This window comes from Salmo salar, chromosome 09 (genome assembly GCF_965601325.2).
Source record: "Salmo salar chromosome 09, fSalSal1, whole genome shotgun sequence".
Lineage (NCBI taxonomy): Eukaryota > Metazoa > Chordata > Actinopteri > Salmoniformes > Salmonidae > Salmo > Salmo salar.
Genome location: NC_138299.1, coordinates 139,404,268 through 139,428,751, shown reverse-complemented (window position 1 = coordinate 139,428,751; position 24,484 = coordinate 139,404,268). Strand labels below are relative to the sequence as shown.

The 24,484-nt window shown below is 43.1% G+C and overlaps 1 protein-coding gene across 1 annotated transcript; it reads left to right on the top strand.

The window, feature by feature from the left end:
• The first annotated feature begins 1,424 nt into the window (after window positions 1-1,424).
• Window positions 1,425-11,022, top strand: LOC106612974 (dapper homolog 3). Its single transcript, XM_014214743.3, has 4 exons — window positions 1,425-1,911; window positions 7,816-7,948; window positions 8,330-8,443; window positions 8,639-11,022. The coding sequence occupies exons 1-4, from the start codon at window positions 1,681-1,683 to the stop codon at window positions 10,126-10,128; spliced, it is 1,968 nt and encodes a 655-aa protein (XP_014070218.3). The 5' UTR covers window positions 1,425-1,680; the 3' UTR covers window positions 10,129-11,022.
• The last annotated feature ends 13,462 nt before the right edge of the window (window positions 11,023-24,484 follow it).

Sequence of the window (24,484 nt, the reverse complement as noted above, 5' to 3'; positions counted from 1 at the left end):
GCATCATGTGATTGTGATGACGTACGTCACTGTCGTGGAAAACTGTAAATAACGCGGGTTCAGCCGTTCAATCTGTATGGTTTGAAATATCATCTATCATTATAACGCCCAGAAGCAGACGCTACTCTCGTACTCGCCCTGTCCCTAGGAGGCGCAGACACAGGACTGTGAGGCATAGGCTGTGTGGGAGCAGAAGGAGGATTTAGGCTGTGTGGGGGCAGAAGGAGGCGTTGGGCTGTGTGGGAGCAAAGGTGGGGTTAGGCTGTGTGGGAGAGGTCGGCAGCCCCCCCCCCCCCCCCCCAACAAAAAACAGATAATAATAAAATTATACTAATTTTAAGAACTCAATCCGGCTTTCAACTTACTCTTGAAAGTCGTAATAGAATGCACAAGGTGCAATTTGGAAATTGGGTTGTGCATCATCAGTTTTCCTCTTGTCATGTCAGTCATTGTAGACCGTACAAAGCTATTTATAACTTGTCAGAAATGTCCAGATCAGCTAACCTTTTTTAGCTAGGGGACAGTAGAGTTTACTCTAATGTACTCTATCTACTCTTATCCAGAGTCACTTACATACCGTGCATTCAACTAAGGTAGATAGATACACAACAACATATAACAGTCATAGCAATGCAATAACAATTCTGTAACCCTTACTGAGAATGTTTTTCTAGTTGGAGTGGTCTATTGGTTTATTCTATAGGTTTGAACATCATTGCTGCCACATAAGTGGACGTGACAGAAGGGAGCGAAAATAAATATTATGTTGCAATCATCAGTTGGCTCCTCTTTTCTTATATTAATGGGCTTGAAAAAGTATTATTGTTATATCATGCTTACTTAATTGAGAATGTACAGTATGTGCTGTGGAAATGTAGTCGTAGAATCAATGACAAAAAAACGGCATATTTTCAAAGTCATTTTGTACTTTCAACATCCAGAAAATTGTTTTTTTTTAAATGTTTTACGTATTTTCATCTTTCATTCAGCACGTAAATTGCACCTGATGGCAACGTCTGGAAAAGATGTCTAAAATATATTTGTTACTTCATTTTGCTTACTGCGATATGACTGACTAACGATACCATTGATGATAAGGGTTAATGGCCAGTTCATATCTCTTGACCCTCTTATTTATCGCCATATTTCATTCAAAATGTCCCAGTGAAGCATTCCATCAACAGGATGACACCATCCAGCCAGCCTCAACCCACATTATTCCAGTGTGCATGGCTGGGGCAGATGTATAGTGCGTAAAAGTAATGAGAAAATACATAGGGAATGGGCTATAGCCATCCCATCAAGACACACAGCATTCTTCATCGAAAGACAATTGAGGCTAGATTGCAAGGGGTGGATGAAATCCTGACTGTGATATCAGAGCCAATAGACTGTGGAGGAGGGCGGAGCACACCATTCTACGTCTGACAGCTGCGAAATAGAAAATGTATAGCGCACAGCCACAGGCACTCATGCTGCAAATAGGCAACCAGCGTTATAGCCTAACCTAATGCAAAGAATTCAGCTTGGATATCCACATGTGCGATGAAGAACAAAAGTGGTTGCAACAAGGGGGTTAAAAAACAACAAGATAAGGACTTGAGCAAGAATATTTTGTAAAATAAATATTGGAAGTAATTCAGGTGTTTCTATCAAACCATTGGAAAAGGTTTTGGAACCATGTACGGTGCCTTTTCTTTCCCAATGACTGCGGAGCGCAGTCGGAATAAGGAGCGTATGGAGGCCAGTCTGGCCGGACTCTGTGAGCTGGAGCTCCGCAAGCAGAGGCAGGAGTGCCTGGTCCTCGGTGCTCTGGCCCTGGGGGAGCCCATGCCCGAAAATTACACAAGGAACGAGCTATCGGGTTTCAGCAGCTGGGAGCAAGAAAACTTGACATTGAGACGTCATCTGGTAAGAAGTTAAAAGAGGTGGAGGTAGTTTGGAAATTGTTGCCTTTTTATGTGACGAATAGATAGGCTAATTCACCTCGTAGGAACATTGTTGTAGTGCACAGAATGGCTACTCGACCAGGGTGGTCGGTCGCCACCGCGATTAACCCCCAGTTTACCCCTAGGCTCTTTAGAGGGATAGGCTACGTAGCCTATATAAAATACGATTTGTTTCCCCCCGTTAGTGGACAATGCATTGGTTATGTGCGCCTATTGTCCAGCGACGAAACTTATTTGCAAGAAAAGTTACTTAACTTGATTAATAGTATCCCCATCTGAAAGGATCTAATCGTTTCCATCCTTCGGCTGCAAATATATGCCTTGGGGAAACTGAATGGGGGTGGAGCACCCGTCTTTTGCAGTCCACCGTTTAATGACCCATTGTTCCCTGCATGGTCCTACATTTATGTTGTATTTTACTTAGCAAGTGTTTATACATATTCATTCGTTGACTTTTATTTATCAAATTAGTTCATAACGGGAGCTGATAGGACATGTGAATAGTTACATTTGTATTAAATACATTTTCATCTGATATTAATAGTATAGCATCAAATATGATATGATTTAGATATAAGTTATGAGGCACGTTTCTTTAGACTGTGGAGATTTTCGATGTCCTTGTGGGAACTAACGTTAGTTTATAGGCAAGGATGTACTATGCTGCCAGAGGTGGGCGTGATGCGTGTCCCACCACTCAAATCACCACGCGTACAGAGAATCCCACCATCCAACCGATGTCATCCCAAATAATAATAAAAAAGAGTGTTAGCTATCCGTGATGGCAACTATTACGCATGCTTAACATTATCCTATTATAGATAAAATGGGTTTTGTAAAAAATAAAACATATCTTCAAACAATACATGTTTTTCTTTGGAATGAATGGGATGTCACAGTTATCTCCTTACGCCCAATGTTCAGCCCTCTATCTTTAAAAAAAGAAAGATATACAGGCTAGTAGCCTTTAGACTACACTTCACCATCGACTCGCACACGGCCCACAGTTCTCAATAGAAAGCTCCTATAAAAGAGGGTGAAAGAAATTAAATCAGCCGCCTCCCTCTCCTCCCAGCTTCCCCCCGCGTTCCTCTCCTCCGCCGCGGCCCAAACAATAGGCGCATATGGAGAGGAATACTAATGCACACGAGGGCCTCGGTGCGCCGACAGGCGAATCATGCACCTCGGCCGCCGCTTTGAAAGCACAACTGGAACACGTCACCCAATGAGATGTCAACGCAGAGCAAACTGGCTCCGCTTCGACGTTGATGGTAAATACTCATTTTTACACTGTGCGACTAGTGACTGCCCCTAAATGCCGCATATTTTCTCGCAATTTGTTGTGCACATTTCATTAAGTCATTCCGGTCGTTCCATTTGAGGGATCTGTCAATTTGGATCGATAGATACTGACAGATATTAACTCCATTGTCTTTCCAAGCATGCAAATCATTTTGCAGAAAATTCCTTGGAGATTATTGGTTGGAGAATTATGTGACATCAATGTCTAATTGAACCCCCTCTATTGAGCCCTTCAAACATCACTTCTCCATGTGTTTCCCACTGGACCCAATCTCATATTGCATGTAGAGAGTCTATGTTGCGTGGGGGATTTATTAAGGCAGGTTCACACAGAAGCAACTGACCCATGTTGCCCTCTCCTGGGAGTGGGGGGGACAGTTTCCTTGGCCTTTGCTTTTGCCCCAGGGCCTCCTGTCCTGTCTATAGGCCCAGAGGCCCAGTGTGTAGTTGCTGACAGCCATGCCATGCCAGACAGCAGCCTGTAAAGCACAAGACATTGACCCCACTCTGAGCCACCATGCTGTGTGTGTTTGGAGAGTGCAAGCATTAGCAAGCCCGTGTGTGTGTCGATAGACTTGTGTGTGTGCGAGCGCATACATCTGCGTCTCTATTGATCTATGTGCTTGGCCTCAGTGTGTGGTGATTTGGGCATGTCTAAGACGCCGTGTGCCCATGTCTTCCATAGAGTGCCACATCATTAGTGTGGCACTCACCCTTCTCAGCGGTGAGTGACTGATATCTGGGTGGGTGAGAGCTGCCTGGGCCCGGGGCTTTGAGTGACTGATGATATGGGTGGGGGAGAGCTGCCTGGGCCCGGGACTTTGAGCGACTGATGATATGATATGGGTGGGTGAGAGCTGCCTGGGCCCGTGGCTTTGAGTGACTGATGATATGGGTGGGTGAGAGCTGCCTGGGCCCGGAGCTTTGAGTGACTGATGATATGGGTGGGTGAGAGCTGCCTGGGTCCGTGGCTTTGAGTGACTGATGATATGGGTGGGTGAGCGCTGCCTGGGCCCGTGGCTTTGAGTGACTGATGATATGATATGGGTGGGTGAGAGCTGCCTGGGCCCGTGGCTTTGAGTGACTGATGATATGGGTGGGTGAGAGCTGCCTGGGCTCGGGCTTTGAGTGACTGATGATATGGGTAGGTGAGAGCTGCCTGGGCCCGGGGCTTTGAGTGACTGATGATATGGGTGGGTGAGAGCTGCCTGGGCTCGGGCTTTGTCCCGTAATGTCTTCTTTAACCTAGCTTCCCCCTGAGTTGGAGGCTCTGAGCAGCTGTGTCACCTGAGCTGACTGACTGAAGTCAAGCTGGATAGAGTCCATTCAGAGCCTGTTGTCCTTGCTGGGGAGGCAGACCACAGAGGCTGGAGTGTGCAGCCTGCATGCCCCATTCACGCCTGTTATGTAAACATGGTGTGTGTGTGCATGCATGTCTGTGTGCTGCCACGAAGCTGCCTGGCTGCTCCCCTTCCGTCCCTCTCTCCACCGGGGAGAGCACAGGATGCAGTCAAATAGTAATGACACCAGGCAGTGTGCGTGAGCCAAGAGGAGTCAATTAATAATGCAGCAGAATCAAAAGTATCGTCATGAAAGGGAGCCGCCTGAGACCCCTACAGAGCTACACACTCTGGAAGGCAGTTGTGTTTGTGAATGTGTCCTGTGTGTGTGTCCTCAAAGCTTTGTTTGTGTTCTGTGTCATTATGTTTTAATTAGCCAGCCTAATTGTCACAGTGTCTGCTAGTTCTAGATTTGTGTGAGCTTGCCGGAGGACCTATGCCTAATGATCAATTGGGTGAAAGTGTGTCATGGATATATTGATTTCCAATACACTCTCTTCCTCCTTCTTTCCTTGTATTATTTATTTTGCTCGCACTCAGGTAGCTATAAAACCTGGAGATCTCTTCCATTCACCTATTAGTAACCACCATAATACAATGGTTTCGTGTTTCATATTAGTTTAGTGACAGAAAGCATCTCTCCAATAGGTTTTATTCCATAATGGATGCTTAGGTAGACACAGCCTGGCTTGGGTATTTTGTCTCTTCACAAACACAGCACTTCTATCACACTGATCTACTCTAGTCTGCCTGAGACAAATGACCCAGAATCCCAGCAATTATTCCAGCGCTGCTGAGTGACCAAAACAGCAGCCAGCCTCATGACCAGATATGGTGCTGCTTGTTGTTTTTTTACTCAGCATCCGAATAGGAAAGTTGGGATCTACAGTATGTGGAGTGTTTTTATACTGTCTAGCTCATTATGTTAGCTTGCATTGGTATGATGCTGGTTTGGCTCAGGTGAAGGTTGGCTCCTTATGACAGACTGAATTTTTCATTCATCTGTCTTTGCACTCTCTACATACCCTGCCATGCTCTGATGGAGTCAGCTTGCTGCTGAAACCTTGGTCACTTTTAATAAATCCTTTGCATTCCAGCAGTGTACAGCTACATCCTTTTTGAAATAAGCCCCTAACATTTACATTTTAGTCATTTAGCAGACGCTCTTATCCAGAGCGACTTACAGTAGTGAATGCATACATTTCTTTTTTTCCCGTACTGGTCCCCCATGGGAATCGAACCCACAACCCTGGCGTTGCAAACACCACGCTCTACCAACTGAGGCACACACACACACACACACACACACACACACACACACACACACACACACACACACACACACACACACACACACACACACACACACACACACACACACACACACACACACACACCACACACACACACACACACACACACACACACACACACACACACACACACACACACACACACACACACACACACACACACACACACACACACACACACACACACACACACACACACACACACAGCGATTCCTGTCAGTTGTATAACAGCCTCTCCATCCCCAAGACTCTGTAATGTAGAGGAGGTCACAACATTTTGCTGATATCTGTTAATTACATAATGTAGCAACAGTCATAATAGGCAAATTGAAGTGTGTGTGTGCTGGGGAGGCCATGTGTAGCTAGTGTGTGTTGGCTGTGAGTGCTCCTCAGATGACCTGAAATTGCCTGGCTGACTTGAACAAGCATGTCCAATTGCACTTTTTCTTCCTCCCTGGTGTATGATTTGTGTGTGTCCTGCTGCGTGTGCATCCACAAAAATAACATCTCAACACATTTCCCACTACAGTGAATCATTCATGTTCCAGCTAGTTGCATCCTCAGGTATCTTACTTAACTGGAATGGGGCTTTAGTATCATGCATGCAGCCCATGCGGTCATGCACACTAATGTCTGTAGTCCTATACTACCTCCACTATCCAAAGGTGGGAATAACCTTATACAGAATGTTTTATCTGTATAAGCTAAATAGTGTGTTTTTGTCATCCAGTTAAATGGAAAATGGAAAAATTACTACACTTAGTCATAATTCACATTGACTTATAATTATGTACAGTACCAGTCTAAAGTTTGGACACACCTACTCATTCAAGGGTTTTTATTTATTTGTACTATTTTCTACATTGTAGAATAATAGTGAAGACATCACAACTATGAAATAACACATATGGAATCATGTAGTAACCAAAAAAGTGTTAAACAAACCAAAACATATTTTTGATTTTAGATTCTTCAAAGTAGTCACCCTTTGCCTTGATGACAGCTTTGCACACTCTTGGCATTCTCTCAACCAGCTTTACCTGTAATGCTTTCCCAACAGTCTTGAAGTAGTTCCCACATATGCTGAGCACTTGTTGGCTGCTTTTCCTTCACTCTGCGGTCAAACTCATCCCAAACCATCTCAATTTGGTTGAGTGCGCCTTGAATTCTAAATAAATCACTGACAGTGTCACGGCCGAAGCAACCCCACACCATCACACCTCCTCCTCATTTTTTACATTTTACATTTTTAGTCATTTAGCAGACGCTCTTATCCAGAGCAACTTACAGTAGTGAATGCATACATTTCATTTCATGCATTTTTTATATTATTATTTTTTTTTTGTAATTTTTTTGTACCGGCCCCCCGTGGGAAGTCGAACCCACAACCCTGGCGTTGCACACACCATGCTGGCGTTGCAAACACCATGCTCTACCAACTGAGCCACAGGGAAGACCAACACATTTGGTCCATTTCTCTTAGCTTATTTGAGCTGTTCTTGCCATAATATGGACTTGGTCTTTTACCAAATAGGGCTGTCTTCTGTATACCACCCCTACCGTCACAACACAACTGATTGGCCAAACAGATTAAGAAATTCCACAAATTAACTTTTAACAAGGCCCAGCTGTTAATTGAAATGCATTCCAGGCGACTACCTCATGAAGCTAGTTGAGATAATGCCAAGAGTGCAAAGCTGTCATAATATATTTTGATTTGTTTAACACTTTTTTGGTTAGTACATGATTCCCTATGTGTTATTTCATAGTTTGATGTCTTCACTATTATTCTACAATGTAGAAAATAGTAAAAATAAAGAAAAACCCTTGAATGAGTAAGTGTGTCCAAACTTCTGACTGGTACTGTATGTCTTGGGTTTGGGTTCATGCTTGTGTATTGGTCTGTTTCAGAGTGCGCTCCAGAGCTCCCCCTGGGGGCTGATGCTGGCACTGGAACAGCAGGTGGGCGAGCTGAGAGTGGACACAGATGATGTCACCTATGAGGGGACCCAAGGGGACATGGGGGACAGTCGACCCAGCTCAGGTACTCCTCATGCTACCACCTTTCAATTCTCTGACCTCTGAACTTTAACCCCTGAACCACATCAGAGGGGCATTGTGTAGTTATATTTGTCTTAATGTAGACACTTTAATTTAACTTATTTGTTGCATGTGTTTGACCCATGTTCTGTATATTTTCTGTGTACTTTTTTACATGAATTGTGGCCCTATATGTCACTGAAGTACATATATAATGACAATCATTTCATTCGTTTTGACAAATGTTGTTTTCATGCCCTTCTTGCTACTGTTAGTTGTTCTGTGGTTTGTGAAAGGGACAAAAAATTGGAAATGAGTTTTGTCAGCATATGGTTTGAGAAAGCCTGATAGAGGTCTAATGAGTGACATCATCTGTGTTTCCCAGGGTTCTATGAGTCGAGTGAGAGCCAGTCTCCAAAGGGGCATTCCTGTCGCCCTGACTCCCTAGAGTCCCACCCTGGCTGGGGCTTCAGCAGCACAGAGAGGCCCAAGTCTCTGGGTGAGTTCAGCTCCACTCTCCACTATCAACAGCTCTCTTTCAACCACAATATGGTTCATGGTATCATAGCAACAATACCATGGACTATGTTTACTTTATTGCATCATTATTTTAGTTGTATTAAGTACTCGTATCAGTAGTAAAACAAACCCGTCAATTAATCAATTAACTTGTCTCTGTGCTCTCTGTCTACAGGATATGCCCTCCAGCTGACAGGTGAGAGTCTGATGGAGCCAGCCCCTCATGCCACTGTTCCCCTCTCCTTCTCCGCCCCCTACCCACACCTTGAGGGAATCGCCGAGGAGGGTACGGCCGAGGAGCCCTGGCAGTGGGACCTACACTCTGCCCAGGGTTGGGAGGATGAGGACCAGGCCACTCAGGAGGATTTCCAGCAGGCCATGAGGGTTAAAGGCTACATCCTGGGTCTCATCCATCGCTACGCGCTCTCACCCCGGCCCTGCATGCCTCGTACCAGCCTGGGGCCTGACCCCTCCACACCCTACTCCTCCAGCATCAACAGGCAGAGCAGCCTGCGAAGGAAACACACTCTTCACACCTCCGAGCTCTGCATCTCTGACCCACAGGACCTCTACCCTGACCCTGAGTGCCAGGCCTGGCGGTGTGCCTCGCTAGACAGGGAGGAATGGGGGGGAGAGGCCCCATCCATGGAGAAGGACTGTTATCGGTCTTTACCCTACCCCCACTTCAGATCCCACTCCCTGGCCGGGGGCCATCCACCCTCCCTGGACCCCACTTGTGGAGCTCTGGACCCTTGTTTTAGTAGTGCGTCTGATTCCCCCAAGCACTACCCGCTGCCCCACTCCCCGGCTTCATATAACCACTTGGTCAGTGCCCAGTACATCCCTGGGCAGGCCTGCCACACCCCTGTACGCTCCCCCTCACACTTTCCTCCAGAACGCTCCCCCTCACACTATCTCCTAGAGCCCTCCAAGCCCAGCCGAACCTTTGTGTCCCCAGACCAGAGCAGCTCAAAGCCCAGGGCCATGGGGAAGAAAAGCCATGAGGAGAGACAGAGCTTCAAGAAGCCTGGCCACAAGACCTGCCGCTCCCAGTCTGAGAACAGTCTGATGGGGCAGAGGGCTCTCCCTAAGCGCAGGAACAGCACAGCTGAGCACCCCCAGCACCAGAGGGGCCAGGTCCCATATGCAGGCCCCCAGCACAGGAACACCGCTGGGGGGCGACGCTGGTGCTCCACCCTGGAGCTCAGCCAAGAGGAAGGGGAGACCCAGGGTGAACAGGCCCACAGACGCCCACCTCGTAGGGCCCGCCACACCCAGGCCTGCTCTCATCCCAATCCCAACTACCACTCCCAGGTCCATGCCCAGCCTTGCCTCTCAGAATACCCAGAGAGAGCACCTCTGTGTCGGGGAGAGGAGGGCTATGTGCGGGCCGCCCCTGGGGAGTCAGAGTCCAGCATGAGTGAGGTGTACTCCCCTGCCTCCAGCTCTCTCTCCAGTGATTCTGATGAGGGGGGGCTGGTGTGGCCCCAGCTGCTGCCCCCTCACCTGGCCCCCTCCGCTTCCTCCACTTCCTCCTCCCCTAAGGCCTCCCCAGAGGCTTCCTCGCAGCCCAAGGCCTTTGTCAAAATCAAAGCCTCTCACGCCCTGAAGAAGAAGATTCTGCGATTCCGCGCCGGCTCTCTCAAAGTCATGACCACAGTCTGAAAATATGTCACTGCTTCTACTGCCCATATCCTGCACAGTCTGATGGTTCATCCTACATCACCTACAGTTTACACCCTCTGTCTACCTCCTCTACCGCTGGTTCATGCAGCACTGTCATAAAATCAGAAGCTATTTTACCTTCAGGAAAAACGAAGATGTCTGTAACTGGCCTAAGATCAGCATCATGATATCATCTAGCTAAACCACATTTCACCGTCATCAGAATGTGCATTAACCATGAACTTGTCTAATGAAGTCATCCTCTGATGGTAACACTGCCATGTCACATATGGACACCTGAAAGTGAACTGCTACCTCGCTTCTCTTAGCTGCACCACCTTGCAGCCTGGACCTGAAGCCAATGTCTGTAGCACTGGCCATGTAGGGGGCGACTGCAGTGAGGGGTCATCACACACACACACACACACACACACACACACACACACACACACACACACACACACACACACACACACACACACACACACACACACACACACACACACACACACACACACACACACACACACACACCTGTAAATACCTACCTGTGGCCTTGTTTGTATGAATGTAGTTTGTAAATAAAGATGTTGTGGTCTCTTAAGCCACGTGTTTCATTTTACACTTTCTAATATTCAACCTGGAATGGTGGACTCATGTATGCCTACTGGATATTTCTCACACAAAAATAGTTATTTTCAAGTCAGATATTTTTCAGAGCTGATCTGATTGGTCAAAAGATCAATTAGTGAAAAAAAGATCAGAATTGAGCTGCCTATGTGGTCATAGCCTCTCTGGCAGCTTAAACTGCTTTCAGTGTGCTACGTTGTATAACAGAAAGTGTACATCAATGTCGCCCCCCTGGGGTGTATCAGTAAAACTGCCTTAAACTTACAGCAAGAATTGCTTAATCTTTCTCCAAACATCTGCTTCCGCTTATTTTCACAGACCAAGTTATGAAAAAGTTGTTCATTCTGAAATGTAATGACATTATTCCATCACTTCGTGCATGATTGAGCGTATGGTAGAAAATACTAAACCTAACCTGGGCCTTACCCTTTTAACTTAAAAATAACTATGCCCCAAGGTTGAACACCCTCATCTTTAGGCAAGCACAGAGCACAGAGATTGTGAATGATAAACAATTTAGTCACACTTTATTTGGATAGATTGTGCCTGTAGATGCTCTACAGATTATCATACTATCAACAAACTATCTATTGATAAGCAAATGCCTGCTAAGCTTACGGTTAGGGTTAGGTTTAGAATAAGGGTTAGGTTAACCTGTTATGGCTAGGGGGCAGTATTTTCACGGCTGGATAAAAAACATACCCGATTTAATCTGGTTACCACTCCTACCCAGTAACTAGAATATGCATATACTTATTACATATGGATAGAAAACACTCCAAAGTTTCTAAAACTGTTTGAATGGTGTCTGTGAGTATAACAGAACTCATTTGGCAGGCAAAAACCTGACAAGGTTTCAGGCAGGAAGTGGCCTGTCTGACAAGGTGTCGTTCTTCTTGTCTCTGTTTATTGAAGAGTGAGGATCTTAGCTGTCCCGTGACACTTCCTACGGCTGCCATAGGGTCTCAGAAGGCGGTAAAAAGCTGAATCGTGGCTTTGCAGGCTCTGGCTGAAAAAAAGTAGCGCGTTTGGGTAGTGGCTGGTTACAGTACTGTGAGACTCAGGCTCGTGCCCGCGTCGACCGAAAGCTTTGTTTGCTTTCCTCAGTTTAGCTAAAAGGAGATTCCTGGTCGGAATATTATCGCTTTTTTACGAGAAAAATGGCATAAAAATGGATTTTAAACAGCGGTTGACATGCTTCGAAGTACGGTAATGGAATATTTAGATTTTTTTTGTCACGAATTGCGCCATGCGCGCGACCCTGATTTACCATTTCAGATAGTGTCTGGGACGCACGAACAAAACGCCGCTATTCGGATATAACGATGGATTATTTTGGACCAAACCAACATTTGTTATTGAAGTAGCAGTCCTGGGAGTGCATTCTGACGAAGACAACAAAAGGTAATGAAACTTTTATAATAGTAAAGCTGATATTGGTGAGTGCTAAACTTGCCGGGTGTCTAAATAGCTAGCCCGTGATGCCTGGGCTATGTACTTAGAATGTTGCAAAATGTGCTTTCACCAAAAAGCTATTTTAAAATCGGACACATCGAGTGCATAGAGGAGGTCTGTATCTATAATTCTTAAAATAATTGTTATGCTTTTTGTGAACGTTTATCGTGAGTAATTTAGTAAAATGTTAGCGAATTCCCCGGAAGTTTGCGGGGGGTATGCTAGTTCTGAACGTCACATGCTAATGTAAAAAGCTGGTTTTTGATATAAATATGAACTTGATTGAACAAAACATGCATGTATTGTATAACATAATGTCCTAGGGTTGTCATCTGATGAAGATCATCAAAGGTTAGTGTTGCATTTAGCTGTCTTCTAGGTTTTTGTGACATTATATGCTAGCTTGAAAAATGGGTGTCTGATTATTTCTGGCTTGGTACTCTGCTGACATAATCTAATGTTTTGCTTTCGTTGTAAAGCCTTTTTGAAATCGGACAGTGTGGTTAGATTAACGAGAGTCTTGTCTTTAAAATGCTGTAAAATAGTCATATGTTTGAGAAATTGAAGTAATAGCATTTCTAAGGTATTTGAAAATCGCGCCACTGGATTAGACTGGCTGTTGCCCATCATTGGATAATGGAGCAGGTGTTCCGCTAGCGGAACGTCTAGATGTAAGAGGTTAAGGTTAGGCCAAGGGTTAACTATAAGTCAAGGATGAGGTTAGTAGATAGTTAGTCTAGAGCATGTACATATGGACTATGCAAATAAAGTGTTAGCAATAATTTCAAAGTGACACCTGGGAAATACATTTTTTAGGGAATGCAGGGGTGGTTTATTGAGAAAGGGACACTGTTGATTACCACAGATGATATGTGAAAGAGAATATCCGCTTTAGGAATAATGTCAGGAGCCGCTTGTGGATTTAACAGCTCTAACACAGTTCCGACACCGCAAAAACAACAACCTCGATGTGGATGTCAGCTAAAGCAGATCTGATTGCAAACAGCCTTTAAATACAGATAAAGCCAAATCTAATTGCTGTCATGACGTTGCCGTCTTTGGACACAGCGAGCACCATCCCCCTACCTCTGCACCATCTCTCTAAGTCTCCTACACCCAGGCTGCTGTGGTCAGAGAGGTCGTAAATTCCTGGAGGAGACTATCTCCTCATGGCCACAGTATAGAGAGAGAGTGAGTTTTCATAGAGAGAACAAAGGAATTTCTTCCACCTCACAGAACTGGAGGTCCGAACAATATTTATGTTCTGGAGAATGTATAAAAGATCGGTGAAGAATCCAGCTACGAACTGGTCCGTTTGGTACAATACCATAACGCTGTTTATACAATAGCCTCAGTTATTAGGCATACATCGAATTATTGTACAAAATGAATGAGTAAAGATGATACTATTTGTGAAATGACGGATGCTATGTAATGATGTTAATGTGAGAGAATTGTATTTCTGTTTAAAGTTTCACTAAGTCATTGGCACGCCCCCAGGGGCACAGACAGGACCTGGCGTCATGAGAAAGCCCTTTTCGTTGTTCCGAATAAAACCCCTACCTCAATCATAGAGGGAAATAAGGTTTAAGTAGATTGCAGAATCTTTTAACCATCCCACAAGGTTAACCTGTTAGGGCTAGGGGGCAGCATTTGCACGTCTGGATAAAAAAAATGTACCCGATTTAATCTGGTTACTAATCCTACCCAGTAACTAGAATATGCATATACTTATTATATATGGATAGAAAACACTCTAAAGTTTCTAAAACTGTTTGAATGGTGTCTGTGAGTATAACAGAACTCATTTGGCAGGCAAAACCCTGAGACATTTTCTGACAGGAAGTGGATACCTGATGTGTTGTATTGACTTTAAACCTATCCCATTGAAAAACACAGGGGCTGAGGAATATTTTGGCACTTCCTATTGCTTCCACTAGATGTCACCAGCCTTTACAAAGTGTTTTGAGTCTTCTGGAGGGAGATCTGACCGAACAAGAGCCATGGAACGATGATGTCCCATTAGACACCTGGCGCGCGAGTTCATGTTGGGTACCCTCGTTCCAATACGTTATAAAAGAGTATGCATTCGTCCACCTTGAATATTATTCATGTTCTGGTTAAAAAAGGCCCTAATGATTTATGCTATACAACGTTTGACATGTTTGAACGAACGTAAATATATTTTTTCCCCTCGTTCATGACGAGAAGTCCGGCTGGCTTAGATCATGTGCTAACAAGACGGAGATTTTTGGACATAAATTATGAGCTTTTTTGAACAAAACTACATTCGTTATGGACCTGTGATACCTGGAAGTGACATCTGATGAAGAGAATCAAAGGTAATGGATTATTTACATAGTATTTTTGATTTTAGATCTCCCCAACATGACGTCTAGTCTGTATCGCAACGCGTATTTTTCTGGGCGCAGTGCTCAGATTATTGCAAAGTGTGATTTCCCAGTAAGGTTATTTTTAAATCTGGCAAGTTGATTGCGTTCAAGAGATGTAAATCTATAATTCTTTAAATGACAATATAATATTTTACCAATGTTTTCTAATTTTAATTATTTAATTTGTGACGCTGACTTGACTGCCGGTTATTGGAGGGAAACGATTTCCTCAACATCAATGCCATAGTAAAACGCTGTTTTTGGATATAAATATGAACTTGATAGAACTAAAAATGCATGCATTGTCTAACATAATGTCCTAGGAGTGTCATCTGATGGAGATTGTAAAAGGTTAGTGCATCATTTTAGCTGGTTTTATGGTTTTGGTGACCCTGTCTTTGACTTGACAAAACATTACACACAACTCTTGTAAATGTAGTCCTAACATACTCTAAATTTATGCTTTCGCCGTAAAACCTTTTTGAAATCGTAAAACGTGGTTAGATTAAGGAGATGTTTATCTTTCAAAGGGTGTAAAATAGTTGTATGTTTGAAAAATTTGAATTTTGACATTTATTTGGATTCAAATTTGCCGCTCTTGAAATGCACCTGCTGTTGATGGAGTGCACCACGGGTGGCACGCTAGCGTCCCACCTAGCCCATAGAGGTTAAACTCTTTGACTATCGATACCGACAGAATAAGAACAAGTCTTTGATTTAATTACTAGTCTGCAGCTAGGAATTCGGTATCATTGAACGCGAAGACCGACAACCGCCGAAACATCTAGTCTATAATGACACGAATGAATGTTACTCGGAACTATCCATTCTAACCACGGCAGAGAGAGAAAGAGAGAGAGAGAGGGCGGACAAACTCTCCAACAGAAACAAACTTTTCAACAGAGATCCTGACGACACACTGAGTGTAGATATATATATTTATTGCAATTATTCCCAAATGAGTGAGCATTCATGTGCAAAGGATTAGCATTTCAATTGTTATAATTATCAACTTTGTAGTGTCTCTTATCTTTCGCGCCCTTATCAGTCCCTCTGTCTAACAAGCCGCCATGCCGGTTTAGCCCACTAGGGCACATTCCCCTATAATTTCTTTGTAACCATATCTACTTTGTTTGTTTGTGTTATGCATTTCTGTAAATTACTTAGTAAATAAATGATTTTAAGACAATTGATGTATGGATGACTCATAGTGAAGACTGGGTTCGTGCAGATAACCAGCAATTTACAACGTTTGGAATGAGACTAACGTGAGGTAAAGAATAATTAATTAATCAGAAGATTAAGTGATCAAACATATTACAGAGAGGGTAGAAGTTCCTGTTCTGTTGCACAACACTGGATTCAAATCACATATCTTTTCTTTTTATCCAGTCCATACAGTGGCTGGAGACAACAACAAGGCAACAGAGAACAGAATAGTAAATATAACAAAGATAAAACAGGTACAGTGGGGCAAAAAAGTATTTAGTCAGCCACCAATTGTGCAAGTTCTCCCACTTAAAAAGATGAAAGAGGCCTGTAATTTTCATCATAGGTACACTTCAACTATGACAGACAAAATGAGAAAATAAAATCCAGAAAATCACATTGTAGGATTTTTAATGAATTTATTTGCAAATTATGGTGGAAAATAAGTATTTGGTGAATAACAAAAGTTTATCTCAATACTTTGTTATATACCCTTTGTTGGCAATGACACGGGTCAAACGTTTTCTGTAAGTCTTCACAAGGTTTTCACACACTGTTGCTGGTATTTTGGTCCATTCCTCCATGCACATCCCCTCTAGAGCAGTGATGTTTTGGGGCTGTCGCTGGGCAACACGGACTTTCAACTCCCTCCAAAGATTTTCTATGGGGTTGAGATCTGGAGACTGGCTAGACCACTCCAGGACCTTGAAATGCTTCTTACGAAGCCACTCCTTCGTTGCCCGGGCTGTGTGTTTGGGATCATTGTCATGCTGAAAGACCCAGCCACGTTTCATCTTCAATGCCCTTGCTGATGGAAGGAGGTTTTCACTCAAAATCTCACGATACATGGCCCCATTCATTCTTTCCTTTACACGGATCAATCGTCCTGGTCCCTTTGCAGAAAAACAGCCCCAAAGCATGATGTTTCCACCCCCATGCTTCACAGTAGGTATGGTGTTCTTTGGATGCAACTCAGCATTCTTTGTCCTCCAAACACGACGAGTTGAGTTTTTACCAAAAAGTTATATTTTGGTTTCATCTGACCATATGACATTCTCCCAATCCTCTTCTGGATCATCCAAATGCTCTCTAGCAAACTTCAGACGGGCCTGGGCATGTACTGGCTTAAGCAGGGGGACACGTCTGGCACTGCAGGATTTGAGTCCCTGGCGGCGTAGTGTGTTACTGATGGTAGGCTTTGTTACTTTGGTCCCAGCTCTCTGCAAGTCATTCACTAGGTCCCCCCGTGTGGTTCTGGGATTTTTGCTCACCGTTCTTGTGATCATTTTGACCCCACGGGGTGAGATCTTGCGTGGAGCCCCAGATCGAGGGAGAATATCAGTGGTCTTGTATGTCTTCCATTTCCTAATAATTGCTCCCACAGTTGATTTCTTCAAACCAAGCTGCTTACCTATTGCAGATTCAGTCTTCCCAGCCTGGTGCAGGTCTACAATTTTGTTTCTGGTGTCCTTTGACAGCTCTTTGGTCTTGGCCATAGTGGAGTTTGGAGTGTGACTGTTTGAGGTTGTGGACAGGTGTCTTTTATACTGATAACAAGTTCAAACAGGTGCCATTAATACAGGTAACGAGTGGAGGACAGAGGAGCCTCTTAAAGAAGAAGTTACAGGTCTGTGAGAGCCAGAAATCTTGCTTGTTTGTAGGTGACCAAATACTTATTTTCCACCATAATTTGCAAATTAATTAATTAAAAATCCTACAATGTGATTTTCTGGATTTTTTTACAGGCCTCTCTCATATTTTTAAGTGGGAGAACTTGCACAATTGGTGGCTGACTAAATACTTTTTTGCCCTACTGTATGACAGTAACAGTGGATTCCTATTAACAAATCGCAGCCACTTACACAGGACCTGACTGCCTATACTGAAATGTGAGAGCTAAACTATATGAAAAATAGGCTCTCTACATGTTTAACCTCTATGGGCTAGGTGGGACGCTAGCGTGCCACCCGTGGTGCACTCCATCAACAGCAGGTGCATTTCAAGAGCGGCAAATTTGAATCCAAATAAATGTCAAAATTCAAATTTTTCAAACATACAACTATTTTACACCCTTTGAAAGATAAACATCTCCTTAATCTAACCACGTTTTACGATTTCAAAAAGGTTTTACGGCGAAAGCATAAATTTAGAGTATGTTAGGACAGTACATTTACAAGAGTTGTGTGTAATGTTTTGTCAAGTCAAAGACAGGGTCACCAAAACCATAAAACCAGCTAAAATGATGCACTAACCTTTTACAATCTCCATCAGATGACACTCCTAGGACATTATGTTAGACAATGCATGCATTTTTAGTTCTATCAAGTTCATATTTATATCCAAAAACAGCGTTTTACTATGGCATTGATGTTGAGGAAATCGTTTCCCTCCAATAACCGGCAGTCAAGTCAGCGTCACAAATTAAATAATTAAAATTAGAAAACATTGGTAAAATATTATATTGTCATTTAAAGAATTATAGATTTACATCTCTTGAACGCAATCAACTTGCCAGATTTAAAAATAACCTTACTGGGAAATCACACTTTGCAATAATCTGAGCACTGCGCCCAGAAAAATACGCGTTGCGATACAGACTAGACGTCATGTTGGGGAGATCTAAAATCGAAAATACTATGTAAATAATCCATTACCTTTGATTCTCTTCATCAGATGTCACTTCCAGGTATCACAGGTCCATAACGAATGTAGTTTTGTTCAAAAAAGCTCATCATTTATGTCCAAAAATCTCCGTCTTGTTAGCACATGATCTAAGCCAGCCGGACTTCTCGTCATGAACGAGGGGAAAAAATATATTTACGTTCGTTCAAACATGTCAAACGTTGTATAGCATAAATCATTAGGGCCTTTTTTAACCAGAACATGAATAATATTCAAGGTGGACGAATGCATACTCTTTTATAACGTATTGGAACGAGGGTACCCAACATGAACTCGCGCGCCAGGTGTCTAATGGGACATCATCGTTCCATGGCTCTTGTTCGGTCAGATCTCCCTCCAGAAGACTCAAAACACTTTGTAAAGGCTGATGACATCTAGTGGAAGCAATAGGAAGTGCCAAAATATTCCTCAGCCCCTGTGTTTTTCAATGGGATAGGTTTAAAGTCAATACAACACATCAGGTATCCACTTCCTGTCAGAAAATGTCTCAGGGTTTTGCCTGCCAAATGAGTTCTGTTATACTCACAGACACCATTCAAACAGTTTTAGAAACTTTAGAGTGTTTTCTATCCATATATAATAAGTATATGCATATTCTAGTTACTGGGTAGGATTAGTAACCAGATTAAATCGGGTACATTTTTTTTATCCAGACGTGCAAATGCTGCCCCCTAGCCCTAACAGGTTAATGAAAGGGGACCAAGTCAGGTCAAACTTCTCTCAGGACCCCTGCACAAAATGTATCTAACCATTTCAAGTGGCAGAGATGACATCACATCCATAACCCACTACGTAAGAGAAGGAAGTCTTGCCGACCTCCAATTAAAAGAGGATAAGACAGCGAGCTAGAAGTGAAGCAAATGCTACTGCATTCATCTGGTGGGTGGTAACAGTACAATCCAAAGGTGGTATACCAAAAATAGCAGTGAACGAATTGGGGTCAACAATTGTTACATAGATATGAAAATGCATCATATGGGGTCCCAATACCCCCTCAGAGATTGGCATGACCAAAACATATGCCCCACAGTTGCTGAAATATGATAGGATCTCAAACACTTTAGGTCGGCATTTGGATATATTTGTAACAGTCTGTAATTTGAGAAATGGAGACGGTGTAAGACCTTGAACTGAATGAGGCCGTGCCTTATGCAAAATGATGAGATGTGAAATCGCTCTATACTACGTTGTCATAATGTCATCGATAATGTCATCGCCACTCATGTCTTGTTCCCATGCAGACTTGGTATTTGCCCAGGAAGGCAGGTTAATGTTCTGTATCATGTTGTATAACCTGGATATTGTGCTCTTCAGATAGGGGTTAAGGTCTAAGCACCTCTCAACTAGACACTTTAAAAGGCAGGACCGGAAATGAAGGGGAATATTTTTTTAGGTAAGCCGCAATTTAGGAGATACCTAAAAAAGTGGGTATTGGAATATTATGGTCAACACTCAGAGTTTCAAATGAGACACTTGTTATTAACAAAGAGGTCACTGAAAAACACCAGGCCATTCCCATGCCAGAACTGGAATGCTGTGTATCTGTGACAGGGTAGTGTAGGTTACTTTCTAAATGTAATCCGTTGCAGTTACTAGTTACCTATCCAAAATTGTAATCAGTAACGTAACTTTTGGATTACCCAAACTCAGTAACGTAATCTGATTACATTCAGTTACTTTTAGATTACTTTCCCCTTAAGAGGCATTAGAAGACAAAAATCTACACTACCATTCAAAAGTTAGGGGTCACTTAGAAATTCCTTGTTTTTGAAAGAAAAGCACATTTTTTGTCCATTAAAATAAAATGAAATTGATCAGAAATACAGTGTAGACATTGTTAATGTTGTAAATGACTATTGTAGCAGTAAACGGCTGATTGTTAATGGAATATCTACATAGGTGTACAGATGCCCATTATCAGCAACAATTACTCCTGTGTTCCAATGGCACGTTGTATTAGTCTTTTAAAATGGTAAACTTGGATTAGCTAATTGATCATTAGAAAACCCTTTTGCAATTATGCTAGCACAGTTGAAAACTGTTGTCCTTATTAAAGAAGCAATACAACTGGCCTTCTTTAGACTAGTTGAGTATCTGGAGCATTAGCATTTGTGGGTTCGATTACATGCTCAAAATGGCCAGAAACATAACTTTCTTCTGAAACTCGTCAGTCTATTCTTGTTCTGAGAAATTAAGGCTATTCCATGTGAGAAATTGTCAAGAAACAGAAGATCTCGTACAACGCTGTGTACTACTCCCTTCACAGAACAGCGCTACAGTAGTCATTTACAACATTAAATGTCTACACTGTATTTCTGATCAATTTGATGTCATTTTAAAAATGGAAAAAAAATGTGTTTTTCTTTCAAAAACAAGGACATTTCAAAGTTACCCCAAACTTTTGAACGGTAGTGTATGTTACCAATTAAACCACATATATTGCAGGATAAATCAATGTTAAGTGATATCCGTATCACCATAGACTACACCACTGCTGTCATCCTTAACGCCAAGAGTTTATTCAAGTTAGATCATCTTTGGATGCCGACGGCAGTCGTACCATTGGAAGACATAGCTTGGACTGTAGCCTACAAAAACCTATTCCTGCTCTTTTGTCATCATAGTGGTCTCTGACTTCTGGTCAGACTCGCTCTTGCGCCCTTATTCAATGCTGATTTGAATGTCATTGAGAAAACAGAAGTGTCCAAGATTTTTTTCCGCAACTTCCTGAATTTAACAGTAATCCTCAAAGTAAACAGTAAATTTGAAAGTGTTAAATCAACACTTTAAGTGTTCAATTTAACACTGTCAGTGAGTACATATGGTCCCAGTCTACACAGAGTAAAAAGTACACCGATCAAAGTAGTAGATTTCTAGTGTTGATTTAACACTGAGGAGTGCAAAAAGTTAACACGCACTACACTGGCTGGTGTTGATCAAATTTAACACTAAGAGGTAATCAACACTGAGTGATAGTGACACTCACTAGTGTTGATCTAGGGTGACTCCTGTTAGAGTAAAAATGTGTCTACTCTATTCAGTGTTAATTTATTTACTCTTCCCCCATGTAAATGGACATTTTGTAGACGCACTTGGAATTTCACAATAAACTCAAGCATAGCTGTTTCAATATTCAAATATGTTTATTATGACCAAACCATATGTCTCAGCCCTGGCTTAAACTGTTATCAAGTGACAGTAGAATGTAGTCAAAATAATCCCTTGCTCCATGTGACATGAGCAAATCAAAAGGTTTGTGGTACATGATGTCATTTATATGAAATACCTTGCATAGTGAACTTTGCTTCCAAACAACTTTAAATGCATGCAAATAATCATCAAAACATAAGATTTCAAGAGCTGACTCAAACCCCCAAAACATTTTCCTCTTTCAGAACAATAGCCTTAATTTTGTAAAATACTGTCATTTCAATGACTACATACGACTGAATCAAGACGATATTCTGTACCATGGTGCTTAACCATTTAACTGACAAAACATTTGTGTGCACTGAGACATTCATTCAACATCTCATGGCCTTCTTTCAGGTCATTGAGCCTTGACATCTTTCCTGGACCTATAGCTTGTCTATCCTGGCTGAAGGTTTCACAATTATATGCCATGTAATTTTGGTGTTTCTTGGCTAAGGTCATAGTGACATTCTTAAAACTCTTCAGCTGCTTTTTAAAGAAATGATGTTTTGCCTCGTAGCGCATACACCACGAGTGAAGAATGGGCACAATATTCCTTATACAATGAGGATAATGTATCATGAAGTGATGTTTCGGTAACAGATTTCTATCAGGAAACAAATACTTGAAAAGCCTATGATGTTCAGCAATTAAGTGCTTCAGATAGATAGTCATGCCCTCTGTTAGATAAGAGAAAACACAATATTTACAATTTGTAGTAGTAACAGAAGCAGCTGCCAGTATTTATCATCTTTCTGTGTGGGCCACCAGTACTTCCCTCTAAGACCCCGCACCGTCCGCCTCTTTAGTGTCCTAAGTTTTCAGAACTGTGACCTTAATTGCCTACCGTCTGTAAGCTGTTAGTGTCTTAACGACCGTTCCACAGGTGCATGTTCATTAATTGTTTATGGTTCATTGAACAAGCATGGGAATCAGTATTTAAACCCTTTACAATGAAGATCTGTGAAGTTATTTGGATTTTTATGAATTATCTTTGAGAGACAGGGTCCTGAAAAAGAGACATTTCTTTTTTTGCTGAGTTTATATACCTCCCAACTTGTGAATAACCTTTTTTGATCCCAATGGATTAGCAGTCTCAAAGTCATAATTAAAAAGTCAGTTAAAAACAAATTCTCATTTACAATGACGGCCTAGGAACAGTGGGTTAACTGCCTTATTCAGGGGCGGAACGACAGATTTTTACCTTGTAAGCTCAGGGATTCAATCTAGTAACCTTCCGGTTACTGGCCCGATGCTCTAACCACTAGGCTACTTGACACCCCATCATAATAGAGCTGAATTTGCAATGGAGTTCTCTCTTTAGAAAAGAGAGGATGTCTCTTCATATATAGTCCATCTTACAAATCAAAGTAAACTCCATCTTTAAAATTGTGCCCTGAGTTAAACATGCCACTTGTGTTTGGGTTCTTCAAAATTGACTACAATGTCTCGAGAATTGGAACGTATGAAAATGTATCAGTTAGCCACAGTTCCACTGGTCATGGTAACGCGGGGGGGTCATGAGGAGCGGATTAGCCTCTTCCTCATTGATTCCCCTGCGTTTCCGGTGGTGCTGGGGATTCCCTGGTTAGCTGATCACAATCCTAAGATTTCGTGGAGACAGAGGGCTCTTAAGGGGTGGTCAGAGGAGTGCTCGGGTAGATGTGTGGGAGTTTCCATCGGTGCGACTACAGTGGAGAGTCCGGATCAAGTCTCTACCGTGCGCATTCCCTCAGAATATGCCGATTTGGCTATCGCCTTCAGTAAAATGAAGGCGACTCAATTACCATCTCATTGACGAGGAGATTGTGCGATAAACCTCCAGGTTAACGCTGCACTTCCCAGGAGTCACGTGTATCCCCTGTCACAGGAGGAGACGGTGGCTATGGAGACATATGTCATTGAATCTTTGAGGCAGGGATACATTCGGTCACCCATCTCCTCAAGCTTCTTTTTTTGTGAAGAAGAAGGAGGGAGGTTTTCGACCGTGCATTGACTATAGAGGTCTAAATTCCATCACAGTGGGTTTCAGTTACCTGCTACCTCTCATCACCACGGCGGTGGTGTCATTTCACGGGGCACGCTTCTTCACAAAACTGGATCTCAGGAGCGCGTACAATTTGGTGCGTGTCCGAGATGGAGACGAGTGGAAGATCGCGTTTAGTACCACATCTGGCCATTATGAGTACCTCGTCATGCCGTATGGGTTGAAGAACGCTCCAGCCATTTTCCAATCCTTTGTAGATGAGATTCTCCGGGACCTGCACGGGCAGGGTGTGGTGGTGTACATTGATGACATTCTGATCTACTCCGCCACACGCGCCGCGCATGTGTCTCTAGTGCGTAAAGTGCTTGGGCGACTGTTGGAGCATGACCTGTACGTCAAGGCCGAGAAAAGTGTGTTCTCCAAACAAGCTGTCTCTTTTCTGGGGTATCGCATTTCCACATCTGGGGTGGTGATGGAATGTGACCGCATTTCGGCCGTGCGTAATTGGCCGACTCCGACCACGGTTAAGGAGGTACAGCGGTTTTTAGGGTTTGCCAATTACTACCGGAGGTTTATCCGGGGCTTTGGGCAGGTGGCGGCTCCCATTACCTCACTGTTGAAGGGGGCGCCGGTGCGTTTGCGGTGGTCGGCGGAGGCAGCTAGAGCTTTTGGTCGGCTAAAGACTGTTTACCGATGCTCCTGTGCTGGCGCATCCGGACCCCTCTTCGCCATTCATAGTGGAGGTGGACGCGTCCAAGGCTGGTGTTGGAGCTGTGCTGTCACAGCGCTCGGGCACGCACCTGAAACT